The 16,075-nt window shown below is 39.3% G+C and overlaps 1 protein-coding gene across 4 annotated transcripts in view; it reads right to left on the bottom strand.

Moving 5' to 3' along the window:
• SLC24A2 (solute carrier family 24 member 2) overlaps nucleotides 1-16,075 on the bottom strand; it is a 246,390-nt gene that overhangs the window by 214,385 nt on the left and 15,930 nt on the right. For 3 of the 4 annotated variants that reach the window (XM_082257876.1, XM_082257873.1, XM_082257874.1), the window contains exon 3: nucleotides 7,221-8,289. In XM_082257876.1, the coding sequence (XP_082114002.1) occupies nucleotides 7,221-8,150 (930 nt within the window). In that variant the 5' untranslated portion in view covers nucleotides 8,151-8,289. The remainder of the gene's footprint in view (nucleotides 1-7,220; nucleotides 8,290-16,075) is intronic. The other variant, XM_082257875.1, reaches the window with a different exon arrangement.

Here is a 16,075-nt window from a genome sequence, read left to right as displayed (position 1 = left end):
GCAATGCCCACTCGAATCCTGTTGACTTCAGATGAGGAGAGAGGGACAAAAATCACAATAGTGGTGGCTGAGGAGATAAAAGACAGGCGAGGTGAAAGTAGTTGTGCGGTTGGTTGAGAAGGGACACAGTATAATAGCTACTCCTTCTACCCTGCTCCCCATTCAACAGTATTTTTTTTTTTTACACCTGACCACAGATGAAACAGCCTGTATTGCTCCACCCTCTTATCTCACAGTGCGGTGTGAGGCAAATGCAGTATATCACGTGACCAGACTTTATATCGACTAAAAAAGGGTGGGCTAAACACCCTTCCTTCTATTGTAAGATTTTCTGACATATGTGACATATGTGAACTTGTTAAAATAGGTTTAATGACACCTCAACCTCCTTTGCCATTAGCAAAGATGACTTCATTGCACACATCCAAGACCTTGCATTTGTGGCGATGCCAGGTCTGGTGCCTAGGCTAGCCCTGCTCCTTGAAAGAGGACTACACTGCAGTAGCCCAATTATCCTAATAATGGAATCTGACACTCCACTACCTGAACTGCCATCTCCAGACCACCACCTGTTCCCGGACTGAGTCAGCTTCTACATGCAGTACAATTCCTAGGTACAGGCTGTATAATGTCGCTTGCATCCATATTCAGTAAGGAGGCTTTGCAGTGGCTTTTATGAACTTTACTAAACTGTATTTATAACAGATCAACAGGTTGCATAACATTAATTACAGCCCAAAATGATTGGCAAAAACCAAATAGAAAATGGGAAAAAATTCAAATATTGGTCCTTTTTAAGCTGGGTCCTTTTTAAGAAGGGTCTGCTGTGGTGCTTACTTAAAGTGGAACTTTAGTCAGAAAATGAAGTCCTGCTGGATCACTTCAGGCTGGCCCATTTTGCAGGTACAGTATATCTATGTAAAACATTAAAAATAAGTGTCTATGCTGTTTAAAATCCAATAATACACTGTCTCACCCTGCTCTGCACATGTTCAGTTGCTCTCCATTTTAGGCACTACTGAATTTGTAGAGGCCAAGTTCCTGACAGCAAATAGCCCCCTGGAGCCTTTACAGCCAAGGAGTGGCAACACTGCACCCAGAAGATCAGCTGCTTTATGTTTGCCACACACAATGAGAAAGTCTCTGGATACAGTAGAATCAACCAGATATTTGCTGATGAGGAAAAGTGACATGCTTTAAAGCTTCTGAACACAACTTTGGAATACATTTTTAAAGTAATAGGCACAAAACTTTTGGGGTGTTTAATAACACTATAACCACCTTAATACCAGACTCTTTCACCCCCTTTTCTGCCCAGGCCAATTTTCAGATTTCAGCACTGTCAGACTTTGAATAGCAATTACTCAGTTATGTAACCCTGTACCCATAGGACATTTTTATAATTTTTTGGGACAGAGTTTTCTTTTGGTTGTATTTAATCACCACTGCTTTTTTTTTTTTCTAAATAAACAAAGAAAGACTGAACATTTTGAAAAAACATTTTTCTTTGCTTCTGTTATAAAATGTTGTAAATTAATAATCCTTCTTCATAAATGTAGGCCAAAATGTATTCTGCTACATTGCTTTGGTAAAAATCACCCAAATCGGTGTATGTTAATTAGTCTGTGTGAAACTTATACAATCTGCAAACTATGGTATATACAGCATTTTTTGAAAATCAATCAGGCTTGATGTAATGACTGCCTATCTAATTTCTTGAGGTCCTAAAATGTCAGGACAGTACAGATACCCCCCAAATGACTAGTTTTTGTAAAGCAAACAGTCCAAGGTATTTAGTAAGAGGCATGGTGAGTTTTTTGAAGTTGTAATTTTTTGTCACAATTTTTTGGAAAATTAAGAAATAAAAAATAAATTTTGCTTTTTTTTGTTGATACTGTCACCAAATGCCATAAGACTGGTGTGGCAGTGATCAGGGACATTGACTAGTGACAGTATGTAAAAATAAATAAATAAATAAATAATGTTATATATATATATATATATATATATATATATATATATATATGTGTTTATATATATATGTATATACATATATATATGTACACACACACATACATACACTGTATATTTACAATTTTTTTTTTTTTGTTTCATAGTGACACCGTACTACTCTGAGGAAATGATCAGGATTTTATTTTTTACACACTATACCTGCTTATAATAGCAATGATCACTGTTATAAACAATCATTTTTGTATGAATGGCATCCATTTAATCATTATGTACTATTGTGAAGCTGTGATTGGCCACAGCTATCACATGGTATAGATGCACTGTGACTGGCCCTGTCTGTACCATGTGATCACTGTGACCAATCACAGAGATCAACACAATAGAATGAATTGAAAGACATTAGTTGTGTACAACTGTCATGTGATCGCTGTGATTGGTCACAGCGATCACATTGTACCAGCACCGTTACCACAATCCTGGTACAAAGATCTGTTATCCACTGCGTCCAGTGGACACAGCAGGTGGCAGATCAAGCTGAAGTGTGGCCCCTAGGGCACGAGCGAGGCATTTGACTTGGAGGACGTCATATGACTATAGGCCAGATGGGAAGCAATTAAAAATATAAATACATTTGTAAGGAATGTAACTGTTTATATTTAAGACAGCAGAAAAAAAAAAAATATTGGAGAGTCATAATCTCCTATTCTTAATTGCTTTTTCAGAATGAACATAAAATAACTTTGTAAGCTAGATAAATATAAGAAACCAGCAGAGGGATAAATACATACACACGTTACCTGGCCTTCCTAATTTTCTCAGCTCCTTATTGCTTACACGAATGACGGAAATATTGTTTTCTTTCTAATGAAATGATGGGAGGGGCACTAATAGCAAACATTTTTCCCTAGGCTAATAATTTAAACAATCCTTCAGCAAAAAACTGTTCCTCCATATAGTTGTGTAAGGATGCTCTGCCAATTACACAAATTACACACAGTGCAAACCTACCTGGTACCTATGTACATGAGGCCAGTGTACCTTCTCTCCTACAAGTGTCTTTAACCCTAGATGCTTATTAACAAAACTTTTTTATAATGCCACATGTCCATTCTTGTATTAACAGAGGCATGGACTCTAGAGAGAGAGATATCATTTTGCTCCTGTACAAATCAGTAGTAAGACCTCATCTGGAATATTCAGTTCAGTTTTGGGCACCAGTTCTTAAAAAAGATATCGGGGAACTGGATAAAATGTAGAGAAGGGAAACTAAACTGATAAGAGGCATGGAGAAGCTCAGCTATGAGAAAAGATTAGAGGAACTGAATTTATTCTCTTGAGAAGAGAAGATTTAGGGGGGATATGATCAACATGTATAAATACATAAGGGGTCCATATAGCGAACTTGGTGTTGAGTTGTTCACTTTAAGGTCAACACAGAGGACAATCAAGGGGGCACTCTTTACGTCTAGAGGAAAAGAGATTTTGTCTCCAAATACGGAAAGGTTTCTTCACTGTAAGAGCTGTGAAAATGTGGAATAGACTCCCGCCAGAGGTGGTTCTGGCTAGCTCACTAGATTGCTTTAAAAAAGGCCTGGATTCTTTCCTGGGTGTACTTAATATAACTGGGTACTAAAATTTGTTTAGGTAAAGTTGATCCAGGGAATATCCAATTGTCGGGGGATCGGGAAGGAATTTTTTTCCCCTGCTGGAGCAAATTGGATCATGCTTTGCTGGGGTTTTTCGCCTTCCTCTGGATTAACTGTGGGTATAGGATTGTGTATACGGGATTGTATGGTTGGGTTTTCAATACTTCTTCCCAGTTCAAATCCCCCCCAGCAGAAATCAGTTTTTTTCCCAAATCCCCCCTCCTAGCACAAACCCCCCCCCCCCAAACCAGCCCTCCTAGCACAAATCCTCACCCCTCAAATATCACCTCTGAGCACAAATCCTCCCCCTCCCAGCACAAGTGCCCCCACATTTTATTTTTATTTTTTTGGTTGAACCAGATGGTCTTTTTTTTCAACCTGACTAACTATGTAACTATGTCTATGTGTATCTGTGGTTACAGAGTACAATCCACAGAATACTACAATAACAATATGCCAGGCCATATACAGGTTACTTTTTGTAAATTTCAATTGGGAGGTATTTTCTTACTTTAACAATTTACCACTTCAGCTCTGGAAGATTTTAGCCCCTTAATGACCAGGCCATTTTTTACGATACGCCACTGCGTTGCTTTAACTGGCAATTGTCGTGCAATGCTGTACCCAAATACATTTTTTTTTTACTTTCTGCTATAAAACGTATCCAATAAAAAAATGTAAAAACAAATCACATTTTTTCATCAATTTAGGCCAATGTGTATTCTGCTACATATTTTTGGTAAAAAAATCCTAATAACTGTATATTGATTGGTTTGCGCAAAAGTTATAGCGTCTACAAATTTCTGGGTTACATTTATGGACTTTTTATTTTCTTTATTGTTTTTACTAGTAATGGCTGTGATTAGCAATTCTTAGCGGGACCGCGACATTGCGGCAGACAAATCTGACACTAATGGGTTGATTTACTAAAACAGGAGAGTGCAAAACCTGGTGCAGCTCTGCATAGAAACCAATCAGCTTCCAGGTTCTTTTGTAAATGCTTACTTGAACAAGCTGAAGTTAGAAGCTCATTGGCTACCATGCACAGCTGTACCAGATTTTGCACTCTCTAGCTTTAGTAAATCAACCCCTAAGTGACACTTTTTGGGGACCAGTGACACCAATACAGTGATTAGTGATACAAGAAATGCACTGTTACTCTGTATAAAGGACACTGGCAGGGAAGGGGTTAACACCAGGGGCGATCAAAGGGTTAAGTGTGCTCCTATGGAGTGCTTTCTAACTGTGTGGGCAGTGGATGCAATAGAGGAAAAGAGAGATCTGTGTTTCACCTTATCTGAAACACAAGATCTCTCCTTTCCTACCTGACAGAACAGCGGTCTGCCTTGTTTACATAGGCAGACTGCCGCTCTGTCATTCTGCTGAAAGATCGGCGGGTCCCAGGGGCCATCGCTTCTGCCGCCGAACCTGCTGGTTGGCTCCCGCTGTGTCCAATCACGCGTGTGCCCCCTGAAATCTCATGCACAATATCATGTAGTTGTACGTGATTTTAAGCAACTGGGCCGCCCTGCTTCAGCATATTTGCGGCAGGCGGTCTGGAAGTGGTTAAGTCAATATATTATGAATTCAACCTTAACTAAAGTTACACTACTAAATTCTATTTTCTACAACAATAAAACAACCTAAAAACTTTCTTTAAAAGTAATATTAAAGGCTGATTTTTTTTAAATTATTTTTAATTAACATACATGTTATACTTACCTGCTCTGTGCAGTGGTTTTGTTGCTCTGCATGTCCGACCCCACCGATTCTCTCTCCTTATTGGCTCACTAGCTGTGATTGGGGGGGGCTGCACACCGAAGGTTTTTTACCTTCATGCATGGAAATGCATGAAGGTAAAAACCTTGAGACTTTACAGCCATTTTAAGTTTGTCAGCTCACAGGACAGGACCCAAGTATAATTCCATCAAAACACAGTCTCTGAAATTGATAAGGACTAGGTATGAACTATATAAGACACCAACATATTATCTATCCAATGGAATATACATTTAATCTAAAGCAAAATCATTTTGTATATATGCTTTAAAGTCTTGTACTTCTTTATTAAATAAGCAAAGATTGAGCACCAAAAATTGTCTCTGTTAGGCCAGTCATACCAGTAAATTAATTGAAGACATGGCTTTATATGCATCCACATAATTTAAATGAATGCTCTGCAATGCCATGTAGTTCATGAAAGTGAAACCTTAAGGGTTTTTTTTTCCTAAAGGTAATGCATCAGGTGGTTATAATGAACCAGTCCCTCACATTCAGAAACATAAAAATAAACATTCAGACATGAAACCAACAACTATTTCTTTAGGGCACAAACAAGTCGGAATCTTCAACAACGTTTGATAGAATCCTTGCAAAGTACATTGATCACCGAATGGGGATATTATTTTTTTTTCAATAAAAGTTGAGTTGCTATTTAACAAATAAATTGTTACCTAGCTCAGTAGATGTAAAATGATATTGTGTCCAAGTTTGTTACAAAAAATTACACTTGACATCTACATTGAAAACCCTAGCTGTTCTTGAGGAAGTAAAATCATATTTTAGTATGTGCCAATTTTCCTTGATAAAGAATAAACCTGACTCCTGAGTGGCAATCATACAAAGCAATGAGTCTGTATGACATGATCTATTTTTACAATTAATCATGCATTTTTTTTTCAGACTTTAAAGAATATTTTCTATGAGCCGTAAGAAGCAAAAGTTAGGTGAATCTGGATGTAGGCAGTGGCAGGCTACTTTCTCCACTACAGGTGGCGCACTTCTGCAGCGGCACTGCAATTGGAGAGAAAATCTAGTGGAACATGGTTCCTCTATGGTTTGCTGGGTCACTAGGGAAGCTATCCAATTGGATGCTGCCACCCCATGTGACCCTAGCAACCTTCTTGGGTCAGGCAAAGCTTATTTAAGGCTTTGGTTCCCAGGCTTGGCACGCATTTAACGAGTAGGTAGTGTAGGGACAGGTACCCCGCCTGTTAGGGACAGAGCTAGTGGCAGGGAAAGGTTCCTGATGAGGAGGAAAAACGTAGGGCTCGCAACTTCTTGGGGCATCCTCCCACTTTGACACAAGATAGCCAGGCCACACTCCTCCTCTCCTAACAGGCACTGTCAGTTTGACTGAAACCTGCTCTCTTTATGCTGTTGTACATGTGAGTGTTCCCCGTTGGGTTGTCTTCCCGCTGGGTTTATTGTGAACTGTTGCATTTTTTTCAATACACTGTATTTCATCAAACTTGGACTGCGTGTGTTATTGCCGCCGTACAGCGCTGCACCCCACCAACAAGAAGTCTTTAAAATAAAAACTAGGTGATCAACACTGGCCATCATTCCATAAATTAGCTGAATTCTCAGTTTGAACCCTGCTGGAAATTCTTCTGGCCCAAACCGCAGCAATACAAACTGACTATCTTTTTGAGTAGGAGTCAGAGGCCAGTGGTATATTCTTACCTAAGCTTACAGTAGAAAGTAGTAGAAAGTATAGGACCCTGTGTTGGGGGTGTGGGTGGGGGGGGAGGGTGTAAATAAATATAGTTTTTCCCTTCAAAACCATGTTAGAAATAGACAAAACTGAAACAAACCAACCTTTCCATCAGAATTGGCTGATGATACCTTAACAACCTTGTTCCTGTTCAGTTTCCTCTTCACCCAGCTCTCCATCTGGACGTTGTACTTCATAAAAGTGACATAGGTTAAATATGCCGTAAGCAGTGAAAGGCTTTCCCACCAGTTGATCACATTGTCCAAGAAAAAGGTTATGAGCATAATCAATCCTATGATATAAAATGTCACATCTCGAAACAGTGGCCACCAGGTTAGGTTTAATACCTCCTTAGAAAACAAAGCACACATCCCAATCACGAACAGGATATTGAATACTGCTGATCCAACAATGGTCCCAATACCAACATTGCTATGTGATATAAATACTCCTATTAATGATGTAAATAGTTCTGGTGCAGATCCCCCAGCAGCCATAAATGTTGCCCCTGCCACATCATCTGAAATCATCAGTTTTTCGGTGATAACTGTCAACGATGGAACAAAAAATTCATCACAAACTACGGCTAATGCTATGAACATATATATCATCCCAAATATATGGAGTATAACAGCACCTCTCTTTCTGTCTTCTAATGAAAAAATGTCTTCTGGATATTCACCTTTGGAAAGTGATTTATTATCCCCTGCCTTGTAGTTCATAGATATAGTAGAGCCAGGGGTATCATTCTGATTTTGTTCTGCAAAGTCCATCAGATTTCGTTGATGTCGCTGCAGTAGAGTATGGCTGTTTGTAGCACTGGACACATCAATGTTGTAAAGTTCTGTCTTTAAAAAGGCACCGACTGCGGAGGACAAAGTGCTTATGGCTGTTATGCTTAGGAAAAGACCCAGTATTCGAATAAGTCTCAGTTTCTTATGAACAAATGGATGTTTGTGGCTGTGTTGAGACAAAGTCTTTCCTACGCAGCAGCTTGTAAGGATGTCACCAGCAGGTCTTGCATGAACACCCATTTTGTAATCTTCTTGATACAAAATGCAGCCAATTATAAAAACTGCAAAGCTGAATGGACGATCATGCTTTTTCGTTCCTATTTTTGCATTAGGAGTCCATTAGGAGGCCCAATAGCAAGCAGATTGTTCTTCATCCATGCTTAAAAAATAAAACAGAAAATAAATATGTAAATATGCATAAATATAGGCTTCATACATACAGTCCATAATACACACACAAAATGTCAATTTTTTTTTATCAATATGCCTAGGCTCCTCCAGCTACCATATCAGTTCTTGCAACTACTCTTCATTGCCTGCAAAGTCACAAACAACAAGTAGCACTCTGCTCTCCATCACCAAAAAAACTCCATGGATGGTTTTGACTTCCTTTATGCATTTGAGTTTAAACTCATTTGAAGTCTTTTAGATGCTGCCCAGTGTTGTTTTTAATCGGTTTATACGACCTCTTCCCCTAAAACACTGAAACTTACCTTCATTGTTTGCTGGAGCAGCTAGTTACCTCCCTGTGAACACTTTCTCATCCTATTTTCCACATGTAGAAGATTTGTTTTACAAGAAAGTAGTAGAGTTTTAGAAGAAAGTAATGATTTTACCAATAACAATATATGTAGAACGTTCATGTGTTTTATATGTTGATGTTATGTTATCTGGTTTACATTGTGTAAATGGTGGAGGGCTTCAACAAGAGTTGAGTAGTGGCACTGCCTATTTTTGAGGTACCAACAAATACACTGTTATGAATGTATTTTTTTTTGTACAGCAAAAACAGTCAAAATCCTTATTAAATTTGCATTAGTAATCCAAAAAGGCATAATATGTAAACGTATTACTTCTGATTTTGTTGCATACTCTGCAATAACTCAACCCTATTGTTTAATAACACATTCTTTGGAACTGCTAGTTACCACATAGGGAGATCTTGTAACAACCAATGCAGGCATTGTCTTGGGAGCCCTGTGACCAATATATGAAACAATGGGTGTAACCACAAAGACACAAACTAAGGAAAAGCTACATATCCCCAAAAAGTTTGTTGAATATAGAATTGAAGCCAAAAAAATGATAAATGGCATCAAAGGTCCCAAGTCAACCCCCTCTGCACACACACACAGCGATCCCCATTCTACCCCCACCCCAACCTGAGAAATCTGGAACCCACCTCAGCCCCTTCCCACACCAACCAACTGTCCCCCATCCCCCCCCAGGGGCTGGGAAACCCACCAACCTCTAACTAATCCCCCTGACCCCCTAAATTGGTACCAACCTAGACCTATCTCAACAAAAAAAGATACCCAGGGTGACTGTGATCCAGACAGCCCATTACCTTAAAAACCACAATGGGCGAATTGTATTTTGCCTGACTACAATCAGTTCCATAAGTTGTAGGGATTATTTTATCTTGCAGTCATTTTTCTAATCAAACTATTTTAATTATACTCTCTTTCAATGTATACAGTAAATTTTGTATACAGTATGTGTGGCATTTTTATTTTAACAAATGCAGTAGTTAACTAGTAATAGCTTTTTTTTCCTCATTATTTTAGGATTTAACATTTATTTATCTCCACCTTGCATGGCTCCATTTTTGGTATTCCTCCATATAGACTTCATAGAAGTAAACAATTATCTCCCGTCATAAGCAAGCTAAATCCAAAAGCAAGCAAAAATCCTCATGATAATCTTTGAGCTGAATTTTACAGACAAAATATGGCAAAAGTAATAATATAATATACAATAATATAGTGTACATGTGATAAATATAACTGATCCATTGGCCAGAAACCATTTAGAAAAACAGTGTTTGATCTTAAAAAGAATGGTCAATACATTTTCCCTCCTTCTCATTTCTTACTTCCTGACTCTCCCTTGCTTTCTTGTCCTTGAATTCCATTTTCCACTTTACCTTTCTATATTATCAGGGCTACTGGCTGCACAACGCTTATAACCACTGTTTTTCTTTAACTGCTCTATAAATGTATAACATCGGTGAGCTGTCTAAATCCCTCTTCTATTTATCAATACTTATGTTACTAATAGTGCTGTTATCCATGTTTTCTCATGTTCTCAGATGTTCATGGAAATCTATACTTCTATACCAAGATACTGCAATATCACTCAATATTGAGAAATTCCTACACCAATTTATTCATATTATTTACATTGTCTGTAATATGCAACTTTCTTCCACTATTCCCAATAAAATCAGATTGAACTAAAAAAAAAAAAAAATGTCAATCAATGCATGGTAATAGAAATTTACATGCATTGTGTTTTAGTAGGCTATCCCTTTTATCCCCTGCTCTGCAGATAGTGGTGTTTTAAAACTGGTGCTATTATATGGGCAATTTGTAATGTTGTCATATATTTACTAACTTGTTTCCTACATTTTTCTTCCGTTCAGAAAATGTTCATAGAATAGGCTTATCTCTTTGCTTCCTGCTAAAGCCTCAGTACATAATACTATAATTACACAATGAAAAAAATTAATATAAGACATGAGAAGCTACGCTGCCCTGTGGTATAAGCACAATTGGGAAGATGGCGGCCTATGAACAGCAGTCAGCAAGTGGTGATGAGTGAGCAGAGAACTGAAGTGAGTGTCTGTTGCCCCTGTCCAATCTCTACTGCAAAACAGATATTCTTCTATCCTGTGCTCTATAGGGGACAGTTTATACATTTATTCAAACTTACCTACCATTGCTCAAATGCTCTCAGTTTTTAGGGGCAACATTCACCCTATTTATAAAGTAAAATTAGTGGACATTCGCGCAACAAAAATTATATTCCCTGTTATTCAGAAAAATCTGTTCTACATAAGGAGAATTTCTATTCATATTGGGGTGAATTTTACCTACCTTGAACATTCTCCTAACATTCCCTCAACTCGTTTGAAAAAAAAAAAACAAATTGCTTGACCGAGCTGTCAGATTTCTACTGTCATATTTCTAAAAATGCAGTGATTACATCACAGGCCATATTTGTTATTTGTCCAGATTAAGGCAATATAGTGGATAGAAGAGCTTTTACATGGAAAACATGCCAAGGTTGAGAGATTAAGGCCTCGTTTACACATGCGTCAGTGCTCATCCCCCCTACTTTTCAGAAGCATTCGACAGGTGGCTCAGAGGGGATATGTCACCTCCTCACTATTTATTTTAACGACTGAAATGGTCAATTTAGACATACATATAAATCACCCTTGCCTCTGAAGCCCAATCACTGTTTGGATCCCGGTCCAGAGGCTTGCCGCTCACCGAGCGCTACATGTCGAGTCAACTTTGCCGTGGGTGTGAAGCATCACGGTCATACCCTGTAAACATCTCCAGCGACTGCCTAATGTTGACGGGTGAGCCTCATTTTTGCTGCCCCCCCCCCCCCAAAGTCTAAACAAAGCCAAAGGCTTCAAACCAGCACTGCAATCAAGGCATCATAAACGAATGTGGCCAGTGGCCATGATAATTTGTGGCTGGAAAGTTGGGGGTGGTAAAACCATGCCACAACTGACTATGGCCACATATGTAAACAAGGCCTAAAGGAGAAAGTACATCAAACTTGTGACAGCCTGGGATCTGAAGTTTTAAGAAGCAGGTGCATAAAGCTTATACTTGTGATTAGTTTGAGATACTTTGGAGTTCCAATTTCAAAACTACAGGTACTTCTAAACTGCATTTGACTTCCAAAGCTGCAATTGCATTCCCATTGATTTGTATGAGCAAAAAAGCAAATCTGACATCAAGAAAAGCCCTGTAAACAACTACTCCTGGTCTGCATAGACTTTTAATTGTAATATTCCTATATATATATATATATATATATATATATATATATATATATATATACTTTAAATAATGGCAGATTAATTTACTAAAGGCACATTCACTCTGCCTCCATGGTGCTTTGGCGGCAATGTGGGTGCAGTGCAGTGTGCCTTTCGTTTTCGTGCCAATTAGTGGTGCTTTCCCATAGATTTCTATTGTGTCCAGCAGTTTTGATGTGCCTTTAGAAAATGCACCAAAGCCACGAGACATAATAGAAGTCTATAGGAAAGCGCAGCTAACCCATAGGAAAACTGCAGGTGCACTGCGCTGCAGGCAAAGTGCAGCGGATCAGTGTGAAGCTGCCCTTAGTTCCACATTTTTCTGGAGCAGTTATTTGAATGTAAACACAACACAGCAGAAATAATAGAAAAGTCATAGTCGTATGTGTGATTTTTTTATAACTGGGTACAGTATTGCAAAGTAGGTAGACAAAAAACATGAAAGTGTTACTGAACCCACAACAGTAAAATCAGTCTGTATATGCAGTAAAGCATGCTTGTTATACTCACTGTTCTAAGGCCCCTTTCACATGGGCGAACCGATCCGCCTGTCAGTTTTTCAGGCGGATCTGATCGGTGCTCCATCTCCGCTGACGCCCGCTGCTATCCGATCCGATCCTGTCCGTGAAATTTGGATGGATGGAAACCCTATTTTCCATCTATCTGGAGGATCGGATAAGATGGGATTGGATGAGAACGGACAGGCGGTCCATTCTCATCGGACCTCCCCATAGAGGACAGCGGGGATCTGACACCTCCGTTTCTGCACACAGAGCGGAGACGGAGCTGTCATCCGCCTGCTCAGCAGGGATCGGCGGATCGATCCCCCACTGAGCAGAATGGACTCCGTCGGGCGCTGCGCCCGTGTGAAAGGGGCCTTAGTGGTATAAGCCCCCCGTTGTGCGAAAGTGCTGCTTGATCCTGTCTCCTCTGATCATCACCTTCTTTAACTGTCCACAATCCATTTGCTGATAGTAAAGAGCCTTAGGAGTGTTTTTTTTTTTGTTTTTTTTTTGTTTTTTTTGGGTGGGTGCATGTGATCAGCACATTGTCAATCAGCACTCTCCAGACAGAGGGTCAGGGGTCATGCAGTCTCATAGGATAGTCAGAGGAGAATGAAAATCTCCCCTACAAGCTTGAACCAGTGCTCGGCTGGACACTGATAGAAGTCAGAAGACTGCTATATAAGGCTGATGAGAGAAGGTATTTAGCGATTTAAATTTACAAAAATAATTGCATTTTGATGTACTATGTACTGTGGGAAACCAGATAGAGTGAATGCAGGGCTCTGGGTTTAGTAACACTTTACGTTTTAGCACAGCACAAGAATCTAATGGTAAGATAAGGTTACACAATGTTGAAATCTTTTTAACATAATATCACATGAACTAGTAATGTGACCACATCATATCCAAGTGACATATTTTAGAGTAAGATTTCAAGAAAGGAGCCCAGATGGCCTTACAGTGCTGCCTTGTTGTGCAGGATAACATGACATACTCCAATACCAGAGCTAATGAAAATAGCACGCAGTTTCCAATAAACATGCAATGTTAAACCACGGTATTTTTAGTGCAGTGGAAGGAATACTTAAGCAGGAGCTCCAAGCAACACATTAATTATTTGCAAATTGGTGTAAATTATACGGAAGAAATACAACATCTATATTTTGGTCTATTTGTGGGCCATGAGTATATAATAAAAATGACTGTGAAGAACAGGCAGATTTATAAATAGTTGAGTAGGTTTACACAGAAGATCAAGCTGCACACATACACAGACATTCTGGAATTGTAAACTCTTATTAAACAGCGTCATTGTAACCAACACTCACATAAGAATGGGGAACATTCTGTAACTGTTTAGTCAGTAGCATCCCTGAAATGCCTACTACGGGGATATTACAGTGAACCATATGAAGAATCGGGTTAACTACTGCAAGAAAAACCTTTGATATTACAGAGAGATGGCACAATGGCACAGAGAATGAACATCTGAGTAATGGAGAGTGATACATCAGTGTTCATTCACCTATGTTAACCAATTTACTGCATGAATTGAAGAAGCTTTAACTATAAAGGGTATTTTCTGACAAAAAAAAAAAAAAAATAGTACATGTACTAGAATTGCTTGTTCGCGGTAAGCCTAAGAAAGCTTTATATACTAATGTGTTTGTATTATATATATTTTTCAGCCATCAATCAGCACCAGACCTGAAAAAAAGTTAAATTACCATTATTGACTGTGAGGGAATAATACCAGTATTTAGAAAAAAAAAAAAAAAACAGGTCAGTACATAAGCCAAAATGAGTTTTCTCCTTGAGTGTCAGTTCACGTTGGTGCGATGCGGGAACCCTGCGAATCCACTACCAGTTTCCGCTTCGCAGGCAGTTCACACTGCCATATGTGAACTGCTGGGAATGTCAATACAAAGTTGACGACACCCCAAGATTATTTTACATATCGTAGTGCAAACTGTCAGTTAGGACAGGAATTGGATCGCATAGGTGTGAACATCCATGTGATCTGATTCTGGTGCGGACCAAAAAAAAGGGTCCTGTGCAACTTTGGTCCGCATGCGATGGGAATTCAGCCATGCAATCTGTATGGCTGAATTTGCATCGCACAGACATCGCATGTGATTTGCATAGCGCAGTGCGAATCACTTGCGATGTCTGACATTGCATATGTGTGAACCGGCACATAAAACCGAACCTCAGTCAAACAGCAAATGCACAGATGAAATACATACAGTATAAGAGCGCTTTTTCACCCATTCAAAGGATGTGTGTTTTTGTCCACCCAGCTCTGGGATTTACACAGCTTTGGCACACAGCAGAGCAATGCCAGCTAGGGCAGGAGATTTCATTTTTATCTGCTGCAGTTCAGTAATATATACGTCTCCTTAACTACTCTGCAGGACAGAAAAAGTCAAAACAATAGTATAATGAGCTCATCTCTCAATCTCTATCACATTGCTTCCTTTCAATCAACATGCTCCCTGCACAGTAGAACAACTGATTTGTACTTCTTCTGCTTTTCCATGCCTGGATTCTGCAGTACAGGCACTTTGAGAGGTTGGTAACAAATAAAATTCAAGAACTTCTAACCGCCTGCATTAAAAAAAAAAAAAAAAATAACCCAAATGAAGTCCTGATGAACTCCCTAATTAAAGTGATTGTAAAGTAATAATAAAAAAAATAAATAAATAACATCTCTCCGCTCTGTAAAATGGAATTGCACAGAGCGGCCTCGAACCTCCTCTTCTCGGGTCCACTGCAGACGCTCCTGTCCCCTTCTATCTGTCCAGTGCCCCCAGGGAAAGCCGCTTCCCATGGAGGCACTCGTGCATGCTCGCTCCCAAGCCCCACTGCTGCATCCAGTGACACAGACAGCAGGAATTGGCACCGCCCCCCCGCCCCTGCTACCTCATCACTGGAGTTGAAAGGATCAGGAGCCAACTGCCGCTTTATTGCAGAGAATGCATTAAGGTAAAAAGTTCTCCAGCCTTTAGAACCACTTTAAGAAAAAAAGCTGGCCAACCTTTGGAAACTCATGGTCTTACACACACACACACACACACACACATTTGTGTTTCCCACTATTCTCATCTTTCAGGATTCTATTTCCAACCATATAGAACTTTCAGGACACCATAGCTTTTACAGCAGCACGCGAAAGCAATATAGAGGCTCAATTAGAATGCTATGGTTCCTGGAGCATTAGTCCCTTTTCATTCACAAAAGACTGCTTTGGTACATGTATTCATTTGTAAGGATGCCCTGCAATTACACACAATAGCTCCAATCAGCACAGGGCCATCGTTTAGAGGAGGAGATGTTTCAGTGGGTTAACTTGACTGTTAGATTCTAGCTGGCTCATATGAACCATTTACTGGATCTGCTGAGGTTTTGTGGACTTTTGTATAATGCTCTCTTTACATATGAATAGGAAGTTGCCTGGACAGCTGCACATCTGCATGCTAACATAGTAAGCCACCGTTAAACAAAACATCCACAAAATGCAACCTTTCACAAATTTTAGTACGATTGTATTCCAGATAAATTCAAATCCACTTGCAACAGTTCTATCCGAAATGACCACT

The sequence above is a fragment of the Pelophylax lessonae genome, assembly GCF_965119305.1.
Source record: "Pelophylax lessonae genome assembly, chromosome: 1".
Taxonomy (NCBI): domain Eukaryota; kingdom Metazoa; phylum Chordata; class Amphibia; order Anura; family Ranidae; genus Pelophylax; species Pelophylax lessonae.
The sequence above is the reverse complement of the archived record's forward strand: the minus strand, read 5'-3'. Positions and strand labels throughout refer to the sequence as shown.